This window comes from Prunus avium, chromosome 7, assembly GCF_965620075.1.
Source record: "Prunus avium chromosome 7, drPruAviu1.hap1.1, whole genome shotgun sequence".
NCBI lineage: Eukaryota > Viridiplantae > Streptophyta > Magnoliopsida > Rosales > Rosaceae > Prunus > Prunus avium.
The window spans coordinates 27,132,870-27,155,211 of NC_142290.1; the positions used below are offsets into that span (position 1 = coordinate 27,132,870).

General features: G+C 34.8%; 1 protein-coding gene across 1 annotated transcript; it reads left to right on the plus strand.

Annotated features, from left to right (window-relative positions):
• The first annotated feature begins 1,823 nt into the window (after positions 1-1,823).
• Positions 1,824-22,163, plus strand: LOC110749078 (RIBOSOMAL RNA PROCESSING 5). The gene is made up of 40 exons (XM_021949100.2): positions 1,824-2,160; positions 2,268-2,476; positions 2,765-2,905; positions 3,024-3,197; positions 4,026-4,125; positions 5,796-5,914; positions 6,033-6,155; positions 6,301-6,372; positions 7,478-7,570; positions 8,353-8,466; positions 8,573-8,695; positions 9,974-10,159; positions 10,355-10,429; positions 11,313-11,449; positions 11,802-11,936; positions 12,230-12,369; positions 12,449-12,514; positions 13,471-13,577; positions 13,719-13,799; positions 13,897-13,971; positions 14,069-14,170; positions 14,355-14,523; positions 14,624-14,769; positions 14,985-15,068; positions 15,155-15,255; positions 15,399-15,552; positions 15,755-15,829; positions 15,920-16,067; positions 16,698-17,349; positions 17,997-18,057; positions 18,179-18,324; positions 18,447-18,627; positions 18,937-19,035; positions 19,472-19,857; positions 19,961-20,137; positions 20,615-20,711; positions 20,789-20,944; positions 21,051-21,281; positions 21,376-21,459; positions 21,553-22,163. The coding sequence occupies exons 1-40, from the start codon at positions 1,992-1,994 to the stop codon at positions 21,655-21,657; spliced, it is 5,793 nt and encodes a 1,930-aa protein (XP_021804792.2). The 5' UTR covers positions 1,824-1,991; the 3' UTR covers positions 21,658-22,163.
• The last annotated feature ends 179 nt before the right edge of the window (positions 22,164-22,342 follow it).

The following is a 22,342-nucleotide window of genomic DNA, read 5'->3' on the forward strand; positions in this document are numbered from 1 at the left end:
AAGTGAACCACTAAACCTTGGCCAAGGGGATACCCTGGGTCACTTTAACTTGTATGGGTTAAAGTGAGGTTTGACCATAGTTTTAGGGGGTACTACAGTAAATAAGCCTACTACTTTGTTGAACAAGAAAAAAAGTGAGCACAAGATATCTATCAATTCAATTTTTATTAACTAAAAATCTAGACTATCTAAAAAAATTATTACATGTTAAAACCATGTCCAAGACATGATCATCATTATAGAGGTAGCACCACCATCACACATCTTTATAATATATTTATATGAAAAATAAATTATATATATTCTAAACAGGGCATGTTCGGACCCAAATACCATACCCGAAAAATTCTTCGAACTTGTCTGTATACCCTTTTTTATCCTTCATATCCAACCCATTATTATTGAAGTCTCGTGAAGACCCTTACCTGTGGGAAAATTGCCAACCCTAAGAGCATCTCCAAGGATGTAGGTAAATGAAATAGGCAAAGTTGTACTATAACAACCTAGGTGGCATGTTGCCTACCCATTTGCCTCATGAAAAAAGTTGGTCACTACAAGTCTACAAATTATTATTATATTATTTATTTTTATCTTTTACATTTACTATTATATTTATAAAAATTAGGTGAGAGAGTGGAGATAATATTTTATTATAAAAAGAAAGTGGGGCCTGATATACCTTTCACTTTGAAGTAGGCAATATTGCCTTGTTGGGGAGAGTATGTATATATTGCCTACCCATTTGGCTCTTCCCTTAGAGCATGAAAATGTTGATGTGGCAAGTCAAATGAGTTTTGCCTACTCTTTTGCCTCTTGCCTTGGAGATGCTCACTATTAGGGTTGACATTTTAGACTGAAAAACCGCAAATGATGACTGAGGTTTTACTGCATATAAACTGACCTATCACGAAAACCGACTGCAACATTCGGTTTATAGAACCGATCGCAATATGCGGTTGTGATTCCTCATATCCAAATAATGTGGTATATCGCAAACCGCAATATAATTTAATCAATTATTAAAATAAATACTTATAATTATTTTATATTAATTAATAGAGGCTAGGACTTCATCATTTAGATGAATCTTTCTCTCTTCTCTCTTTTTCTTTTTATTCTCTCTCTCTCTCTTGCTCTCTCTCTCTTGCTCTCTCTCTCAACTTCTTCCTCTCTGTAGGACTCACCTAGGCTTTAAATGTATTACTAATGAAGTGTATTCTCTGACTATTGTTTTTTTATTTTTAAATCTTAGTCTTGAAGAAATATCATTTAAATATTTAGTGAATTAATATAACTTAATTAGTAAATAATTAAACTTTTATATAGTAGGAACCTGAGTTTCAATTAGTATTGCAAACTCATTGGTTGTGTTGGTAATTTTGTTAAGTTGTTATTAATGGGTTAGCCCAGATAATCTCTAGCTTGCAATAAACTATTTAGTTGATTAATTGTGCATTAGCAGGATTGTGTATTGTATTGGTTTATTCTTAATAATAAAGTTCATTCTCTCCGTATATGAGTTAAATAGTCGTTGTCAATGATAGAAAGTTCTGATTATTTCAGCAGTATTTTTAAGCATGTGCATACTTTTTTTTATTGATAGAAAGTTTTGTAATGTTATGTTGTTTTCTATACCGACAATTGCGGTTCATGATTCATTTTTTTGCCATACCGTAATATATCGGTTGTTTCACGGTTTCATTAAAAAGTTGCGGTAACGGAACCGCAACCAACCCTACTCACTATGGCAAAAAAAAAAGAAAAAAGGGGCCCTACTATAAACTTACGACGCCGTTTGACTTGATCCTCCTCACCCACTCGCCCTAAACCCTTGCAGTCTGCTGCTCTATAGACTCTACCTTTTCTCTATCTCCCAAAGCTTTTCTTCTAAAACCTCTAAAACCTCTAAAACCCCAATCCCTGAAGCAACCCACGCACAATATATATACATATCACTCGTTGCATACAGCCACCACTATCGTTTTGTGAAAATGGCGGCGTCCTCCGAGAAACCCCAAGGCAAGAAGAAGGCTCGAGACCCCCCAAAGTTCAACAAGTCCTCCAAAAAGCCATTCAAACCAAACAAGGACCGAAACGACACCGCCCGGTCCGAAGCCGTCGCTTTGCAGCTCGAAGATGACGTTCCTGATTTCCCCAGAGGTTCGAACTTCAGTAGTTTTTGTTTCTCAATTATGTGTTTTTATATTGAACTATATTGGCAATTAACGGGGTCTAAGTTGTTGATTTTTTATTTTTTTGAATTGAAGGTGGAGGAAGTGCTTTGAACAGACAGGAGCGCGATGAAATTCGCGCTGAAGTCGATGCAGAATTTGAGGCAGAGGAGCGGGAGATGAAGAAAAGAAAGAAGATAGGGATGCAGAAGAAGAGTCTCTCATCGGAGGACGATTTGGGTTCGCTTTTCGGTGATGGTATTACTGGAAAACTACCTAAATATGCAAACAAGATCACTATGAAGGTATCCATCTGAAAACATAAAGCATCGTGATTTCTAACTTTCTTTTTAAAGAATTTAAATTTTCTCATGTGCATATATAAATGTTTGTATGTATAAGACAGCTAAGATAAATGACGTTATTACACTCTGCCAAGTGAAGTTTTTGTAGTTCACCTATAATACTTAATACCCTTAAAAAATTATGTACAGTATTGTAGATTTTTTTTAGTCCATGCATCATGTGGGATTTTCGTTTTTTTATTTTGGGTTAAAAATTGTTGATGTACTTATACCTGCATGTCTGGTCAGAACATATCTGCTGGAATGAAGGTTTGGGGAGTTGTTGCTGAAGTAAATGAGAAGGACCTTGTAATTAGCCTTCCAGGGGGATTGCGCGGATTAGTTCGAGCTTCTGAAGCTTTGGATCCTATTTTGGATAATGAAACGAAGGTAATGATAACCATTTCTTTCCCTGTAACCCATTGTTATTGTCACTATATCCCATTCTTTATTGAAGTATGTTTAATATATTTCATGTACGCAATCTTTACATTTTAATCTTTACCAGGCTGTAGCAGATAATCTCCTTGCTAGCATATTCCATATTGGACAGCTGGTATCTTGCATTGTGTTGCGGTTGGATGAGGATAAGAAAGAGAAAGGGAAAAGGAAGATCTGGCTTTCTTTGCGCCTATCTTTGTTGCACAAGGGCTTCACTTTGGATTCTGTCCAAGAAGGCATGGTATGTGAACTAAGAAAGAGATAATCTGATCACATAGGTTTTCACTTTCATTTTCGTTTTCTTCAGATATTGCCTTTCCTTGATTGATGAATAGTTTGACAGCTTCTGTATCATAATATGAATTTCATAATTGATAAGATTATTAAAAAAATAGTTGATGCAACATCTCTAGTAGAAGGAGAGACATGATTGGTTATTTATCAATCTTCAACAGTAAGCATCCTACAATAGTGGAGCAACCACATACCATCATACAAATGCAGCAAAAACATATGAACCCAGACAAGCAATCGACTATAGTGTTTTTCCCATTTGTCTATTTTTAAGTAGGCCAATTTGTCTCTGCCTTTGGAATGCACTGCTTTTAAAGTTGAAAGATGTTAATCTGTCTGTTTGGCCGATAAACAGACCTGCTTCTCTTAGTTATTTAATTTCTATTTTTATACTGTGTTGCGCTTGCGACCCACATTCTGCAGTAGCTGGCTTTTACTAGCTTTTTCTGAACTGGGAACCTCAACAGTTGCACTGTTTATCACTTTATAATGAATGAAAATAACGGTCCCTAATGTTGTTATTTATGTCTGGTTCACCTGATTGTTTGTTGGGGCACTAATTCAAAAGATTATTATTATTATTTAATTCTTCAAGCTGAAAGAGTGATACAGTTCTTTTCCCCAATAAATATTCATGGAATTTTAGGTGCAAATGTTCCAGAGTATTTCCTAGTCTTCTATAGTTAGGTCCATCTTGGCTGTTGGCCTGCTATGGTCATTTTACATTTTTGGGGTGGCCTTCTAAATTTTGCTTTGCCATTGTTTATTATTTCAGGTCCTTACTGCATATGTTAAAAGCATTGAAGATCATGGTTACATTCTTCATTTTGGCTTATCTTCATTCACGGGGTTTTTGCCAAAAAATAGCCAAGCTGGTAAGTCGACTTGTACGGGTTTAGTTTTACCAGTTACTTTTAAGTGCCTTCTCTTTTTATCTCTTTTTAGCCCAATATAAATCTAAACATGCACACAATATTCTCTCATGAGGTCCTTAAGTTAGATTCTTAGATGAGATCATATTTCACAGCTGTTAGATTAGATAGGATGATTCAAATTTTTAGAGATGCATCTTACTCACGGTGCACGTGAGCTGTCCATATTTGATATGAAGGTTGAGAAACATGACTTTATTTAAGGAACTGTAATTATCGAAATACAAACATGTTTCCATTTATAGTGTGATTAATTACTCTCTCAAAATATTATGTGGTTGACTAAAAGTTAGAATTTCGTTCTAGTGAGAGTAACATAAATAAGTATTGTGTTGTAGAAGGCACTGGTTATTGCTGCTGATTAATTAGATAACAGTTCATAACTACATTAAGGAAGTTCAGTGTTCATATATGTGTGTATGTTCTTATCACTGCTGCTGTAAACCGTTCAACATGAACACCACTAAGGTTAATGAGGACATGAACCAAACTCCTCAGGAGTATTATATTTCCTATTAACTGACAGACCAGTGAAGGATAGTATTCCAATTGATTTGTGAGAATGTTAAAGTATCACTCATTGGAGATAAAGTGAGAGAGAACCCTGTGTTGTAATTTCATTTCTGTTCAATAAAAACATTTGTTTATTATGAAAAAGAAAATAAATAGAATAGTTAGAGTGATTAGATAAACATAGCAGGTGGAGCTTGAGGAAGATGAAAACAAAAATAACATGGATAGAGGTAATTAGGAAAAGTATTGCAGCATTAATGGAAATATTTCCCAGGAGTAGGTGTTTTTCAAAAATAAAATAAAATTCCCAGGAGTAGGTGGAATGGAGGATGAGGTTTCATACATGGGTGGGACAAGGCTTGAGTTGTTTTTTCTTGTATACCATATTCTTGTGCTGGTAAAAAGTTATTTCATTACTATCCTTTCCTTTATACCATTGAAGAGCAAAAGGAGTCAACTTTCACATGTAACATACTAACCTTTATAATAAGATCGTGAAATTTTTGAAGGTCACATGATGGCTAATGGAAATTCACAATACATGAGGTCACAGTAGATTGGTTGAGTGACTCTTTGGTGGTGCTCAATTGAATAGTATACTTATACCTATGTTCCTAATTTTTCAGTTGCTTAGAGGATCTTGAATAAAAATTATGGGTAGTACTCAGCATATAGATGCAATTTCCTTCTGCACAAAACCAGTGGACAGGTGCCCTGATATATTTGCATGTCTTTTTCTTGGGTAAAGAAGATGAATCATCAAGAAGTTCCATTTGTAGCTTGTTTGTGGGCATGTTTTATTGTTGCTTGTTGGGGATTTTCTATAGTTGGAAAGGGGATTACTATTTTTCCCCAACTATTTTACTGCTTGATTGCAAGAATATGAATTTGTTTCAGATCTGAAATTCACAATTGTTGTTTTTATGTGGTTTGTTCTATGTACTTGTTATTGTACTATATTCCATTTCTTCGTTCTCACTTGTTTTTCAATCAATTGCGAGTAGCCATATGCTGTAGCCATAATTTCTCAATTAGCTAATTGATATATAAACTCTTTTTCCTCACCTTTTCATTTCCTGTTAATTCTGTTGTCTTTGCAGATAGCAAGGAGATTCAAGTGAACACTGGGCAATTACTTCAAGGCGCTGTTAGAAGTATTGATAAAGTCCGCAAGGTTGTGTATTTGAGTTCAGACCTAGAAACTGTATCAAAATGTGTGGTATGCCCCCTGTGCTTTTCTTCAGAAATTCATATGCTTTCCATGCTTGTTGTTTCACTGTCATAGTTCCACAGCTTTTCTTCTCATTTAAGAACTTTTTTTCTGAACTGATATACAGACCAAGGATCTCAAGGGAATTTCAATTGATCTACTTGTTCCAGGCATGCTGGTTAATGCTCGTGTGCTATCCACCCTTGAAAATGGGGTTATGTTATCATTTCTTACTTACTTTACTGGAACTGTAAGTTGTCAGTTCTGCATTCCTTTTTGTATGAGTTGCTTACAAGAATCATACAAGCCTAAGATGACAGCTTGATAGGCTATGCGTATAAATTTTAAGTTTGTGGTGCTTTATATATGTATATTTATCCACTTCAATTTTTCAGGTTGACATATTTCATCTGCAAAATAGTTACCCTACTGTAAACTGGAAGGAGGATTATAATCAACACAAGAAGGCAAGTGTTAAAATCTTTAATCAATTTATCTCTATAGTTCTTAGTGCTGTTGATGATTTAGTGGCAATTGGAAACATGAATTTAACATATAGGTGCTACATGCTTCATTTGAGAGTTGTCGTACTATGGAGAAATCGGAAAGAAAAAATTATATATTTCCATTGCATGTGATGTATGGTGATAAGTCCTTAGCATGGATGCTTGATTTGGGTTTGCTTTGAATTTTGATAATTTGATATGTTTGATGGAAGATTGTTACACATGGTTCTCCTTTCAAACATGTATGCTTTTTTCTTTTTTGGAATCAACTGCTATGTCTGAGCTGGCCTTCTTGTTTGCTGCATCGCTCTTATCTGGTTTTGCTATAGTAGAAAATTAAAAATTGCAAAAGGTTCTGTTGTCAAGCTCCAGATCATAATCTTGTCAGATTAGTGGGTTAGCCATCTAGTAGACTGTCTTCCTCTTTTATTATGTTTTCCATTTTATGTGATGTTTTTTGTATAAGTTATCCTCTCCAAATTGTCCTCCCTGATTAAGTCTTCCCTTGTAAAGTTCAGTTGCCATGTTGGTGTTGGTTCAAGTGCAGTACCTAACATGAGAAATCAAAGCGTTCAATTTGAGAAAATATAACATGTTTGGCTTTTATCATACACATTTGTATAATTGTATGTATGTTGTAAATCTTACAAAACTATTTTGGCGATATAACTTTTTGCTTATAAATTATGGTTGTAATTTACAAAAAGTATGACTCTTGTTTAATTATTTTATTTTATTTTAAAATATTGAAAAATAAAAAGTGCATTAGAGTTTGGATGTGAAGTCTTAGAAAAAAAAGTATGTAGATCTGAAGACTATGCCCTTGTGATTGTACATCTTAATTATTGATTAGTTCTTTTGCAGCGTTGTGCTTTTGTTCTTTTGCATGCTTAATCTTCTAATACTGTTGATTTATGCTTTTATTAAGTTATTTAAGCACTATGTCTGTTATCCAATTAATTTTGGTTGATTGAGTTCTCTGTCGTCCTTGTTTGTTAACTTTGTTATTTTTGAGTTTCGTGTTTCTAATTGTTTTTTTAATCTGTTTTATGCTATTTTGGTTTAGGTTAATGCTCGAATATTGTTTATTGACCCTTCAACTAGAGCTGTTGGTTTGACGCTGAATCCACATCTTGTCCGCAACAAGGCTCCTCCTTCAGTAAGTGATTTCACATTCATAAATTTCTAAGGTCATGTACTGTATGCTCTGGGATAAATTTTGGAATCAGAATTTTGTCTTTCCTTTATAAATTTTTAATTTTGCTTGTCTTGTAGCTGTAGTCTGTAGTTGTATAACCTTTTTGTGAGCAGGATTTGACTCTGGGCACATAGAAATAGGGTAACCGAGTCATTCCTGGTCCATAATTCCCATATCTAACAGATAACTGAGGGCACATGTCGGGTTTTATTTGTCTTCTCGCAAGCAGATGCTGAGCAGGGGTTTCCATTAATGTGTCACCTTGTTTTTGGATTGATTTGTTTCTTCCACATCAACCAGAGTTTATTATCAAAGTTAGGATTATTAAAAAAGAACATGCCTTATTTTTTTTAAGAACTAGCATGGAAATCTTTGGTCATCCCATGCTATTGAAGCTTTTGTTGAGTAACTACCAACATTGTGGAGTCCTATCAAAATAAAAAAAATATTAACACTGCATGAAACTTTTTCCTGGCACATATTCATAGTTTTTTTCCGTTTGGTACATGTGATAGAGAGAATATTAAGATTTAAATTAACAAGCTTTTTAAAGAGTGGGATGCTCTCCTTCTACCAGCTTCGACCCCCCTCATCTCTCTCTCTCTCTCTTGTGGCTATCTTATACCTGCTTATGGAGGCTCTTTGTCAATAAGCTGAACTCGTGTTTTAATAATCTACTGGTTAATAATGTTGGTAAGTAGCATAATTTGCTTGATACTGACATCGTTTGCTTTAATGTGCAGCCTGTCAAAATTGGAGATATATGCGACGGCTCAAAAGTAGTCAGGGTAGATAGAGGGTTGGGTCTTCTGCTTGAAATACCCTCTACCCCGGTTTCAACTCCGGCATACGTTAGCGTATGTTCATTTTGTGGCTTTGATTCAGTGACTTCTTTTGCTTACACAGTCCTTATCATTTGGATAATGTTTCTGTTTTATTTATTATTTATTGCGTTAATTATAGATATGTGATGTGGCTGAAGAGGAAGTTCGGAAGCTTGAAAAGAAGTTCAAGCAAGGTAGTCATGTTCGTGTCAGAGTTCTTGGTTTTAGGCACTTGGAAGGACTTGCGACCGGGATTTTGAAGGTTAAGCTTTTATATTTAACCTTGATTCCGGTGATGGACACTTATTTGATATTCCACCTTGCTGTATACTATATAGTAGATGGGGAGCTGCAAAAGAGCTTTTCCATAAATGAGCCGTTTTACTGTGTCTTGGAATGGTCATTTACTAAACGACTTTGACTTGAACTTTGATGTTCAGGCTTTTCTGCTGAAAAAAAGGTCACGTCTGAGTGGCATGTAACATGTCTCATTTTTCGCAAATGTTGGCATATTAGGGCTAAAATGTTGAAACTATAACTCATATAGGCATATGATCATATTAGCCCAATCTGAAGATGGATGCTTTAATTATATGGACATCTAATGATGGATTTGCATTAAAGGACAGTATTATTTTCCTTTTAATTAAACTTAGGCAAACTTAATATACAAATATGAGCTGGCCACCATAGGATCCAAGGACGACTTGTTGCATTGACAGACCAAATACGAGCAATCTCTACAGTCTATTGTAAAGCATATGGTCCCAGGGAGGCTTTGTTGACATAATTGTCAGCAAGTGAAGAATTTGTTTCTTATATGCCAACTTTTATTTCTTTGAATTTGACATATATAAGTAGACCAATCGAGAAAGAACAACTGCACTTGGTAATTTCTTATTTTTTTTTCATATATTTGTATTTACCAAGCAGTGGTCCAATTAGAATTTAGCGAGTTTCTTTGAGTCATACTTTAAGTACTGAATATCTAGTTTACCTCATTTTGTTTACACAAGAGTTAATACATAATTGCTTAGATGCTAGCAATTTTTTATTTTTATTTTTTGTATATCTTACGTTGTAAATGTCATTGGTGGTTGCAACCCTGTTCCCTGATATTTTCACTGGATGAGCCTTTCAGTGTTATGTAAAGGTTCTTTGTGTTATATGTTGTTATCAGAGTTGTTTGCATGTTGTTATGAAGCAAGTGAATGGTATCTGTTCGTAACTGAATATGTTGACAACTCGCTTTTTGTAGCGTTTCATACCATAGACCTTGATTCTATATGTAAAGCTTATGTTTCGTCATCTAGAAAAATCAAGATTTACACTCTCTCTCTCTCTCTCTCTCTCTCTCAGCATTGTTAATGTCTATTCATAACCAGAGATTTTGATTGGTGATTTCCAAGTATATTGTTGTTGTGTACTGTGCTTTCTAAAATGATGATAATTTCACTTTCAGATGTTGCCCTTAGTTATTTACTAGTTTTTTTTATTACTAATATTTACAAGTATGTTTAATTGCTTTTCTATGAAGCAGGCCAGTGCTTTTGAAGGGACAGTGTTCACTCACTCAGATGTCAAGCCTGGGATGGTGGTGAAAGGTAAAATCATAGCTGTTGACAGCTTTGGTGCTATAGTGCAATTTCCTGGTGGTGTGAAGGCACTTTGTCCTCTTAATCATATGTCTGAATTTGAAATTGCAAAGCCTAGAAAAAAATTTAAGGTATGTCATATTTGTACTCTTTTGGGTGCGTTTTCATTTTTTATATCCACCCACAAACACACACACCCAATATATGCTCACTGGAACCTCATGTAGATTTTATTTTATTTTGTCAGTCGATGACATTGAGGTGATAATTTATCTTTTGAAAAATTAATTTGGAACCTTTCATTCCATTTCCGTGTCACTATGCAGATTGGAGCTGAACTTCTGTTCCGTGTGCTTGGTTGCAAGTCCAAGAGAATAACCGTTACACACAAGAAAACACTTGTATGTAATATATTTATACTTTTTTAATTATCTTATATTCTTTATTGGTTGGCTTAGTATTCCTTAGATGCATCTTGTCGATTTCCTGAAAAACCACTCCTACAGAGAACTTACTGGAGTTACCCTCATTAACTTCTTGTGTATGTTTCAAAATCTCAATGTTGTCTCTAAACATATTAAATGATGGTATTATATGTAAATACCATGGTAGCAGAGTTTATTTTCTGGCTTTAACTCTATGGATTTAGGTTGAAGAAAAACAGACTTGCAAGTAGGAGCCTTTTTTTCCTTTTTACTATCAGTTCAACTGTTAGATCTGGTAAGGGTTTGCTCATATGCCCTCAATTATTAGACTGCTAATGTGTAAAAATACATAACCCAGGACCACTTAATAAGATTGGATGAGGTCTCATATGCAAAGGAAAAGGGTGGATTGGGAATTGGAAATCTGATCTAGTGAAACAAGGGCACATGTGGAAGTAAATATGGGCTTCAGGAGAATGGTTGGGATGCAAGGTTAGTGGGTTCGAGTCAGTACTCAGGGAAATATAGTTCTCATGGTTAGGAGTTTTTTCTGGCTGCTGTCAGTTAGTGGGATGGGAGACAGTGAGATTTTGGGAAGATTGTTGGGTAGGGAAATTACCTTTGTGTTGATTTGGAAATCTAGTGCTCCTACTAAGGTTTGTGGTTTGGCTTGTTTCATAGCTCAGGGAAGAGCAAATTCGTTTTCTTATATATTTTTAATTACCATATCTTGACCTAATGCATTCTTAGTCATAAATATAAACTATTCATTGGCTATCTTTGTGATTTGATATGTTTTTTCATGTTTCAAAGTAGCCTGGTTCATTTTCTGATGCAATGATTTATTGTTGATTTATAGGTGAAATCTAATCTTGGGATTGTAAGTTCATATGCTGACGCAGCTGATGGATTAATAACCCATGGCTGGATAAGAAAGATTGAAGAACATGGATGCTTTATCCATTTTTACAATGGGGTCCAAGGATTTGCACCAAGGCAAGGCCCTGACCACTTAGCTTGCAAATTTAAATAATCTCTTGGACTTGAATGATGACAAAGTGCGTTTTACTTACTTGCAAGTTGCATGTGGCTTTTCTTTTTCCTGCTTGCTTAACTATATATTTGGAAAGTAAAGAGTTGGTCTATATCTTTTTTTGGTACTTCATTTGTATTTGGATGTCTGTGCAAAATGTTAGTTTTTTTTCCTTCATCTGATCCATTAAATCTGAAGAAACTTCTCCATTCTTAAGCTGAAGAGACTTCTCTCTTTTGTTATGTTTGTTTCTTTGTTTTTTTCTTTCATAAGACTCACTTTTTGTTTTTGATTACTTTCTTAATTTGAAACCAGATCTGAACTCGGATTAGAACCAGGATCAGATCCAAGTTCCATGTATCATGTTGGGCAAGTTGTCAAATGTAGAGTTATTAGTTCTAATCCTACATCAAGGCGGATCAAGCTTAGCTTCATAATAAGGCCGCCAAGGTTTGATTCCTTATGCTATGATTAAATAAAATAAAATAAAATGCATTTATCAGTGTTTTTTTAGTAGATTTTGGAGTGAACACAAATGTACTAATGTATCTATACCTGGAAAGGTGCTGAAAGTATTTCCAGTCAGCCGTAGGCTGTAGTTTGATTGGATTTGTACAGTGGATTACGTTTGAAAAATTTTAAAATCAGAGCATCTATTTGGATTTTGAATTTTTGATTACCAAAGAAAAAGGAGACAAGCATGATAGTTTTTTCTACTAATTTAATTAGCATTTTACTGACAGGGTTTCTGAGGATGATATGGCCAAGTTGGGTTGCCTTGTTTCAGGAGTTGTTGATCGAGTAACCCCCAATGCTGTTTATGTTAATGGAAAAGGTTACTCGATGGGTACAATTTTTACTGAACACTTGGCAGATCACCACGGTATATATTTCTTTGCCTTCGATTTTGAATATTTTGCACTCTTGTATGGTGTTCTCTTATTGTATCTCTTGCTATGCAGGGTTTGCTGCTATGATGAAGTCAGTTTTGAAACCTGGATATGAATTTGATCGGTTGCTGGTATTAGGTATGGGAAATTTATTGTCCATATTGACTTTGGGTTTCTCTCTCTCTCATCCCTTTTTTTATGCTTTTTGAACTGACAATTACAGAGTATTTCGAAATGCATTCTTTTATCTTTACTTTGAGAAATAAAACAATAGTAAGAGAACAGAGAGAAGGGTGGATCACTATTCTCTGATTAAGAGGAAAATATACAATTAGAACAGAAGAATCTATGGAAAAAGTTCCATAGAGTTGGAATTTTCTTCCATAAGTTTTTATTCTGCTTTTCTCCTCTACCCCTTTTAGAAAAAGAATAAGCTCTGTTTTGTTGACCTGTGTTGTTAAATCATGGTAAACAATTCCTAAATCCGGAGCAAATTTTTTAAAGTTACCTCAACTATAACCAAAACTTTGAGGAATCGAATGCAAGCAAAAGAAGTTGGATATTGCAAAGCCTTTAGTTTGTGATATCCTTGTTCATCCTAGGCTCTTAGCCTTGACATTTAAGTCCCATTTGAGTGTTCGATGCATTTCTTCCCTATATGAAACTATCTGTTCTAAGTTAATTAATTAATTTGTGTATAAGATAAATGATTAATTTATGGATTGATTATACTTATATTATGTGGACAAATTTTGGAAAGAATCTCAAAAGAGAAAAGATAAAAGAAAATAAAATGAATTTCTAATTTTTTGTTCAACAACCAGAGTTCTTAACCTCCAATTACTAATATATATTTTTTTCTCCTGGAGTGTCTAATTTGCAATTATATTCATTTATTATTTCTTAGGTCGCTCAATGGTTGTGGAAATTTTCTGGCACAATAGTTCTTATTTGATATTTCTCTTTGGCTCTCACAATTCGTATTTATTGTTGCAGTTTTCAATTTCTCAGAGTCAGATGAAATCAGTATAATCCTTTATACTAATATTAGCTTAACAATATTAATTTTGGAAGTTTTTCTTGAATTGATGTAGACATTGAAGGGAACAATCTGATCCTCTCTGCAAAATATTCTCTGATTAATTCAGCTCAGCAGCTTCCCTCAGAACTTAGTCAAATTCATCCTAACTCAGTAGTACATGTAAGCAACTGGAGTTTTCAATGTGTATGGATTGTTATTTCTTTTCTGGAACACTTTGCGCAAGTTCTCTTTCTTTGTTTATTGTGTGAGGTGATTGCTCAGTACCTGTACGTGACTTTATCTATTGTTGGTTTGAACCAGGGCTACATTTGTAACTTAATTGAAACTGGGTGCTTTGTGCGCTTTCTTGGGCGTTTGACTGGTTTCTCCCCCAGGCACAAGGTTCATTTCTTCCCCTTAAAATTTCATCTTATTCTTCACTCCACTTCTGTTACATCTGAATCCAATGATGTTTTGTATCCCCTTCATCATTTTGTAGGCAATGGATGACCATAAAGCTGATCTGTCAGAAGCCTATTACATTGGACAATCTGTTCGCAGTAATATACTCGATGTTGGTGAACTGTTTGAGACTGATACTTTAAAATCTAGAGTTATTAAGAGACTAGTAAGTAGTAATCATATTTTTTAACTACTTATTTTCTCCCCAGGTTAGTAGTGAAACAAGTCGAATAACTCTGTCGTTGAAGCAGTCGTCTTGCACTTCAACAGATGCGTCCTTTATTCAGGAATACTTTATTTTGGAGGAAAAGGTAAACATTATTGGCACCGTTCTAATATGAATCATCTTCCTATATTATTTTATAGGTTGTTTCATACGTTTTTCATATCACATAATTGTTATTTCACATTGCTGGAGCCTCCATTAAGATATTTTGCTAGATTTTTTTATTTTATTTTATAGTTCTAAATCTTCAAATCTTCCTTTTGATTCAGATTGCTAAGCTGCAATTGTTGGACTCAAAAGAACCCAAGTCAAATTGGTCAGAAGGATTTACAATTGGCAGTGTTGTTGAGGGAAAAGTACAGGAGGTAAAGGACATTGGAGTTGTTGTTGGCTTTGAGAAATATAATGATGTCTTTGGTTTCATCACACACTATCAATGTAAGTTATTTCACTCAAGGTGTGGTTAATTATTTGATTTATTATTTTCTTTCAACTGTAATAAATTTCCTTTGTTTTTCCCCCTCTATACTCTCTGTAGTAAGTGGTACCAATGTAGAACCAGGCTCCATCATTCAAGCAGTTGTCCTCGATATTGCCAACGCAGAGCACCTTGTTGATTTATCGCTGAAACAAGAGTTCAATAATAAATTAAAAGAAAGTTCTAACAGCCAAACTCATAAGAAGGTTAAATGCATTCCTTGTCTATATCTACCTTTTTTAGTTTGATGTGTGAACTTCATAATGAATATGTAATGAGGGCAGACAGTAATTATTTTTGAAAAATATAATTTATTTCTCACTAGTGAAGATTTTGTGTCACTCTTTCTGTTTTTGTGTTTTATTTTTTCCTAACCTGTAGCTTTGTTGTTTTGCTCTACTTTATTACATATTGATTTTAGAAACGAAAAAGAGAAGCTTCTGATGGCCTGAAGGAACATCAGACAGTAAATGCAATTGTTGAGATTGTGAAGGAGAATTACCTGGCAAGTTTTGATGTTAATATAAGTTATAATTGATTTATTCATGTCCTCGGCCTCTTTTTATCTGATTTTTATAATATGCATTGCAGGTTCTTTCAATCCCGAAGTATAACTATGCTATAGGATATGCATCAATCTCTGACTACAACACTCAAAAATTGCCTCAGAGACAGTTTTTGAATGGACAAAGGTGATCATGGTGTTGGTCGTGGTGATAGATATTTTTTCTGCTCTATATTTAATCTGTTTATTGTTCCATATGGCAACGAAGGTTGTGTTCTTGTTGTTTTAAAGAAAATTGCCCAGCAACATGAATTATTTATCTTAATGCAGTGTCAATGCCACGGTCATGGCCCTTCCAAGCCCTACAACAGCAGGAAGGTTGCTTTTGCTACTTAACTCTCTAAGTGAGTCCACTGAGACATCCAGTTCAAAAAGGGCAAAAAGGAAGTCCAGCTATAAAGTGGGATCTGTGGTTCAGGGCGAGGTAATTTTTGTTTCTGGTTATTTACAACTTACCGTTGGTCATCAACTGTTTGAGTTAATATGGCCTTTGATTTTTATTTATTATTATTATTTTTTTGCTTTTGTTTTGTTTGCCACAATATTTATGAATACAAATATATACATATCTTTTGGACTGGTTAAGTACTCATGTATTGCACTTATCACGTGTTGCCACAATCCAGATTACTGAAATAAAGCCTCTTGAACTAAGATTGAAATTTGGAATCGGCTTTCATGGGCGAGTTCATATAACAGAGGTAAAATTTATGAATAATTTGATTTGAACCTTTGAAAGTTTAAATTTGTACCTTTTAAAGTAAATTTTTATGCAATCACCCTTCACACAGGTAAATGATGAGCTTCTGGAAGAACCATTTAATAACTTCAGAATTGGGCAAACAGTGACTGCAAGGATCGTTGCTAAGACTAATTATTCAAATAGCAACAAAAAGAGCTATCAGTGGGATCTTTCCTTGAAACCTACCATGCTAACAGGTTCTAATTTTTGCTTGAATTAGTATGTTTCATTTGATTGTAATGTCTTGCACAGACTAGTGGTTGCTTAAATTTTCTAATCCTAATCCAAGCCTCCTCCTTAATAAATGTCTATCTTCTTCTCAAAGCAAATAAAATGTCCATCTTAAATGTATAGTAATGTCATGGACCACAAAATCTTGGGTCATCATAGCCATAGCAACTTTTGTTTTTAAAAATTTCCTCAACTTGTATGACACCGTCAATTATATTTCTCCATTCTAGAAATAATATGCTATTCATTTAGCTTCTCCCTTGCGGTTCTCTTTTAAAAACTTCTCATTTACCTTTTTTCTTTATGATTCCTCATTTACCTTTTTCTAATTCTAATTAATCCAATTTTTTTTAGCATCAATTTTCAGCTGCACGTATTCCCAGGAAAGCTTCATTATGTGACATTCTAGCTGTGTTTGAGTTTATTAGTCATTCTCTCATGGTTTTTATTTGATTTGGATATTTAAGTTGTGTTGCCTGCTCTTAAATAATTTTTTAATGGTGTTCCGGCGAAATATTGTTTCATTTATTTTACCTACTTGTTCCTCGATCATTGATGAAGTCTTACTTGGTGTGGAATATGCATTTTCCTTTCAGGTTCCTGCGAAATAGAGGAGAAGATTATGACTGAAGATCTCGATTTCTCAACAGGGCAATGTGTCACTGGTTATGTGTATAAAGTGGATGGTGAATGGGTCTGGTTGACCATATCTCGAAATGTTAGGGCTCAGCTTTTTATTCTCGATAGTGCTTGTGAGCCTAGTGAACTTCAAGAGTTTCAGAAACGCTTTCATCTGGGAAATGCTGTATCTGGTTATGTATTAAGTGTTAACAGGGAGAAAAAGCTATTGCGACTAGTTCTGCATCCTTTATTTCCCGTCTCTGGCAAAACTGTTGATCATGAAGTTTCAAAGATAGAAGATCCGCACAATAACATCTTGAAAGAGAATGTAACTGCTCATATTCGCGAGGGAAGTGTTGTAGGTGGGAGAATAATAAAAAAACTTCCAGGTGTCGGTGGGTTGACCGTGCAAATTGGACCCCATATGTACGGCAGGGTTCATTATAGTGAACTTTCTGACGAATGGGTGACTAACCCATTGTCTGGATATCATGAAGGGCAATTTGTCAAGTGCAAGGTCCTTGAACTTATCCGCTCTGTAAGGGGAACTTATCACATAGATTTGTCATTACGCTCTTCTTTAGTGGGCATGCTTGGTCCAGATTCCAAGGGATCCCATGATGACACGTAAGTCATGGTCTTAATCACCACAAAAACCTCAAAGCAGAACTTTTATTACATCTTTTGTTTCTCTCTTGTTAATAGTTGCATATATAATTCAGTGCAATTTTCCAAAATATTTATTTTTGAACTTCTTTTTTGTATGCTTGCAGTCTAGAATTTGTTTGCATACATTCTCTTGATGTGGGATACATACATGTTAATGATGTAATGCACTTATGTATAGGGTGTGCGTGTGTATATAAACACTAGCGCGCAGATGGTGTTGTTTGAAACATATTAGCATTCTGCTGGACTTCTGTTGCTTTGAATAAAGTATCAGTCATTACATGATAAGTCACTAAAAAGATCGCTTATTGTATTAGTTTTTGATTGACAGCTGATATTCACACTTCAATTTGTCATCCTGCACTCCATAATCAATATTTTATTATTTTATAACATGAACAAAAAGAGTGCAGAATGACAAACTGGGGGTGTGAATAACATTTTTCCTTTTGATATGCTGAACAAATTTTGCTTTTACTCTTGCATAGTCGCTGTCTAAAATCTTACAATCTAAATTGTTATTCTTTGGTTTTCACTGTTTGTTTCTTGCTTTGGTTCTTGTTTTCTCTGTTTTGCTACTAAAGACTGACATTTTTTCTCTTCAGGCATACTCATACCAAACGCATGGAAAAGATCGAAGATCTTAATCCTAATATGGCGGTTCAGGTGTTGTAGAATTTATTCTCTCCCAAAGCTTCACTTGATTTTTTATTTTTATTCTATGTACTTTCTGATCTGGGATAATGCAGTGTCTTACGTTGGTCGTGATTATTTCTGGATCTGATAGGGTTATGTGAAAAATATTACTCCAAAAGGGTGTTTTATTTTTCTTTCCCGGAAGCTTGATGCCAAAATTCTTGTCTCCAATTTATCTGATGGATATGTTCAAGATCTTGAAAAAGAGTTCCCAGTTGGAAAACTTGTAATTGGCAGGTAAGGAGTTTTTTCTATTTTACTTTTTTTTATAAAAAATTTGCAGGCTGTGCTAAAAAAGTTTTACTTGTTGGTAGAAAATTAATGTAATGCTGTACTATTACTAAGGAGCTTAAGTGCAGGGTGTCATCTGTAGAGCCACTATCGAAGCGAGTTGAAGTGACATTGAAGTCATTGAGTGCCAGTGTGACACAATCTGGAAGTAATAATTTGGATAGCTTGCACATTGGAGATATTATCTCTGGCAGGGTAAAACGGGTGGAGCGATATGGTTTATTCATCACGATTGACAACACAAACGTGGTAAAGGATGAGTAATATCAAGCAAAATTAATGTTTTCTTTCTATGTATATGTGTGTGTGTGTTTGACAACAATTGCCCAAAGTTTTTCCTTCTTGATAAATTTGCAATTTTGGATATAATTCCATTTCCTGGTTAAGCATTTAATATTCCTTTGACAAGAAACATACACTCTGGCAATTTTTTTTAAAAAAATTCTCTGATCTTCAACTAAGAAATGCATCTGTTTTGTTATACATGTGGGAATGCTTTAATAATTCATGAATCAGTTTTTGCTGAAATGATTTCAAGTATTTTGCTTTTGTGCTTAGGTTGGACTATGCCATGTGTCAGAGCTTTCAGAAGATAAAGCAGAGAATATTGAAACTAAGTACAGAACAGGAGAGAGGGTGACAGCAAAAGTATTGAAGGTATCTTTATTGTCTGTTATGGTTGGAGCATATTCCTCACTCTTGCATCCTCTTGGGGTTCTTGATGTTTCAATAGTAGAATAGGTTGGAAATGAATAGTTAGCCACTAAAACCCAACTACTGTGGCATTTTATTTTTTTGCAATTTGTGGGATCTGTTTAACTGCATAACACAGAACTTGATGAGAATATCTGGTTCATTCTGTTTGTGCTGTTTACACATTTCCTTAAATAAAATAAAAAGGTACTGTTTCCCATAAAAAGATATACTGATGGTCACAATGCAGCCATTTTAAAATAGTCGGTTTCCTTTATAGGAGTTTCCATTGTTCATCATGTTATCATATTTCATTTCAATAATTTCAATGTGGTAATTTTTGGGCTGTGTTATGCATTCATGACAATTGTCGTGTTAATTATTCGACTTTATTTATCAGGTGGACAAAGAGAGGCACCGACTTTCTCTCGGGATGAAGGATGTATATATCATGGAAAAAAATGACCTTCAAACGTCTTCAGAACAAGATCCTGATGAAGACATTGTAGAAAATGGCATAACGGATGGTAGTTTATCTGCAATGTTTCCTGGAAGCAGTTCGTTTTGTACCCACCAGAACATGAATGTTGAATATGAAAATGCAGAGCCCCAGTTTCTTGCACAAGCAGAATCAAGGGCTTCTGTTCCTCCTCTTGAAGTCACTTTTGATGACATAGACCAATTCAACGGTGATAATATTGTTAGTCAAGATCAAGAACATCCCGATGTGGACACTGTAAATGAAAAGAAAAAGCAGCTTACAAAAAAAAAAGCTAAGGAAGAAAGGTTAGTTTTGTACTTATTTGTCTTTGGCTCTTGTTTCGTTGTCTAAGGTTATCAACTCACCCTCTTACCCTTTCGTTTTTAATTTGGAAACAATTTTGTGCAGGGAGCGTGAGATAAGGGCTGCCGAGGAAAGACTGTTGGAGAAAGATATACCAAGAACTGATGAGGAGTATGAGAAACTAGTTAGAAGCTCTCCAAATAGCAGTTATGTATGGATAAAGTATATGGAATTTGTTCTCTCTACGGCTAATGTTGAGAAGGCACGCTCTATTGCTGAAAGGTACTCCTTAGCAGAAATACTTGTTGCTAATTTGCTAGTATGACAATGATATGCTGCTGGCATATAATCGTTTAAACATATAATGCTACTTGACCTGAGTCTCTCTCTCTAGAAATGTTGTACAGATTTCCATTATAATATATGTTTGGTAGTGAGGTATAGGGTTTCAAAACTTGTTTTAGGGTAGGGAACAAGAGGGTTAAGAGCTTCATAGGAGCTGTGCTTAAGAGGAACAATTGATTTAATTGGACTAAAATTTTGAGGAACTTGAAGGTTATGATTTGAATTATTGTAAGAATATGGTTTCTGTTTGGAGTTCCATAGACACTTATGCTGAACCGAGAAGTCCTGGTTGATTTATGGTGCTTATAGCTTTTTCCAGTTCTCTCATGTGTGTGCCTGCAGACATGCATGTTATACTAGGATAACCCTTATTTACATAATTTCGACTAAATGTAGCTCTCTTTTTCTGTCAAGGGCTTTGCGAACAATAAACTTCCGAGAAGAGAATGAGAAGCTCAATATTTGGGTGGCTTATTTTAATTTGGAAAACAAATATGGAAGTCCTCCAGAGGTAATAAAACTAGTAAAAGGTCTCCTTGTCTTTCTAATGTTGATATGAAGTCCTTTAATCTGTTTTTCATTTTTCAGGAGGCTGTAATGAAAGTCTTCCAAAGAGCAGTGCAGTATAATGATCCCAAAAAGGTTCATCTAGCACTCTTAGGAGTGTATGAAAGGACTGAGCAACACAGGTTGGCTGATGAGCTATTTGATAAAATGATCAAGAAGTTCAAGAAGTCTTGCAAGGTATATTATTATCTCCTATATTTGTGCTCTCCAGTTGCGTGTGTGCATTGTGTAGATGTTCAAATGCTCAGTTAATTTATAAACACTAAATTTAATGGAAATTTAGGTTTGGCTAAGGCGGGTCCAGATGATCTTGACACAACAGCGGGATGGGATTCAGGATGTTGTCAGTCAGGCTGAAAAAGTCCTTCCCAAGCATAAACATATCAAATTCAATTCACAGACAGCCATCCTTGAGTTTAAATGTGGAAATCCAGAGAGAGGGCGATCCATGTTTGAAAATATTTTGCGGAATAATCCAAAGAGAACAGACTTGTGGAGCGTCTATCTTGATCAAGTAAATCTCCTTTTACCAGCATTTCAGTATTATTTCTTTTACTGTCTCAAATTCAAGACAGTAGTTACCTACTCTTTTGTATCAACTGTGGCAGGAAATTCGACTTGGAGATAGTGATCTGATACATGCACTATTTGAGCGGGCAACTAGTTTGAGCCTCCCAGCGAAAAAGATGAAAGTGTGTACAATCATATTCCCCTTTAACTGAGAATGTTTTCCCTTTGTATTTTCTGTTATAGCTTATTTTGGTGCTTCATGTATGGTTTTGCAGTTCTTATTCAATAAGTATCTGCAGTATGAGAAGTCTCATGGTGATGAAGAGAAGATAGAATATGTGAAACAGAAGGCAATGGATTATGTGAATTCTGTGGCTTGATATCAATTGTTCCTCACACATGAAGGGGACAAGTTTCCTGATTCAGATTGCTACCCAAATTATTTGTCAACCTTGTACAAGAGAAACAAGGTTATTGTCAGTTTATCGCCATCATGACACCACTATCTCCACCACCACACTTGCAATGCTGTTTCAGCTTTTTGAGGAGGCTATATGGAAGGATGTAGAAGGGTACCATTGTAAAGATGGAGAAGGTACCCTTGATCGTTGTCAGAAATAACAGACGACAATGTAAGATTTACGTAGGATTGGCGTTCTTATTATATTTATTACCCTGAAACTGTGAAATTGGTTTTCCACCGGGGTTGGAGTTTTGCTCTCTTTTGTATTCTTGGGAATTGTAAGTTAATAGAATTCTTCGGTTCAGTACAGATATTCTAGTGAAATTGTAGTGCTCTTTTGCTCTATTTCGTATCCTTGAGAATTGTAAGATTCTTTCTCTATTATGAAAATTCTCGATATCAGACCCTTTTTAAACAATCTAATTGAACATTATATCTCTTTTTCAACCTACTTGGAGTGCGAGCAGCTTCCATCCTAATAATTAATTTACTCTGAAACATTAATTTAAGAATCATAAATTAATTAGAAAAAGAAATTTAACTCCATTATATAATCTTATTATTAAGTGGTTGAAAGTCGATAAATTTTTATAGTAAAATGA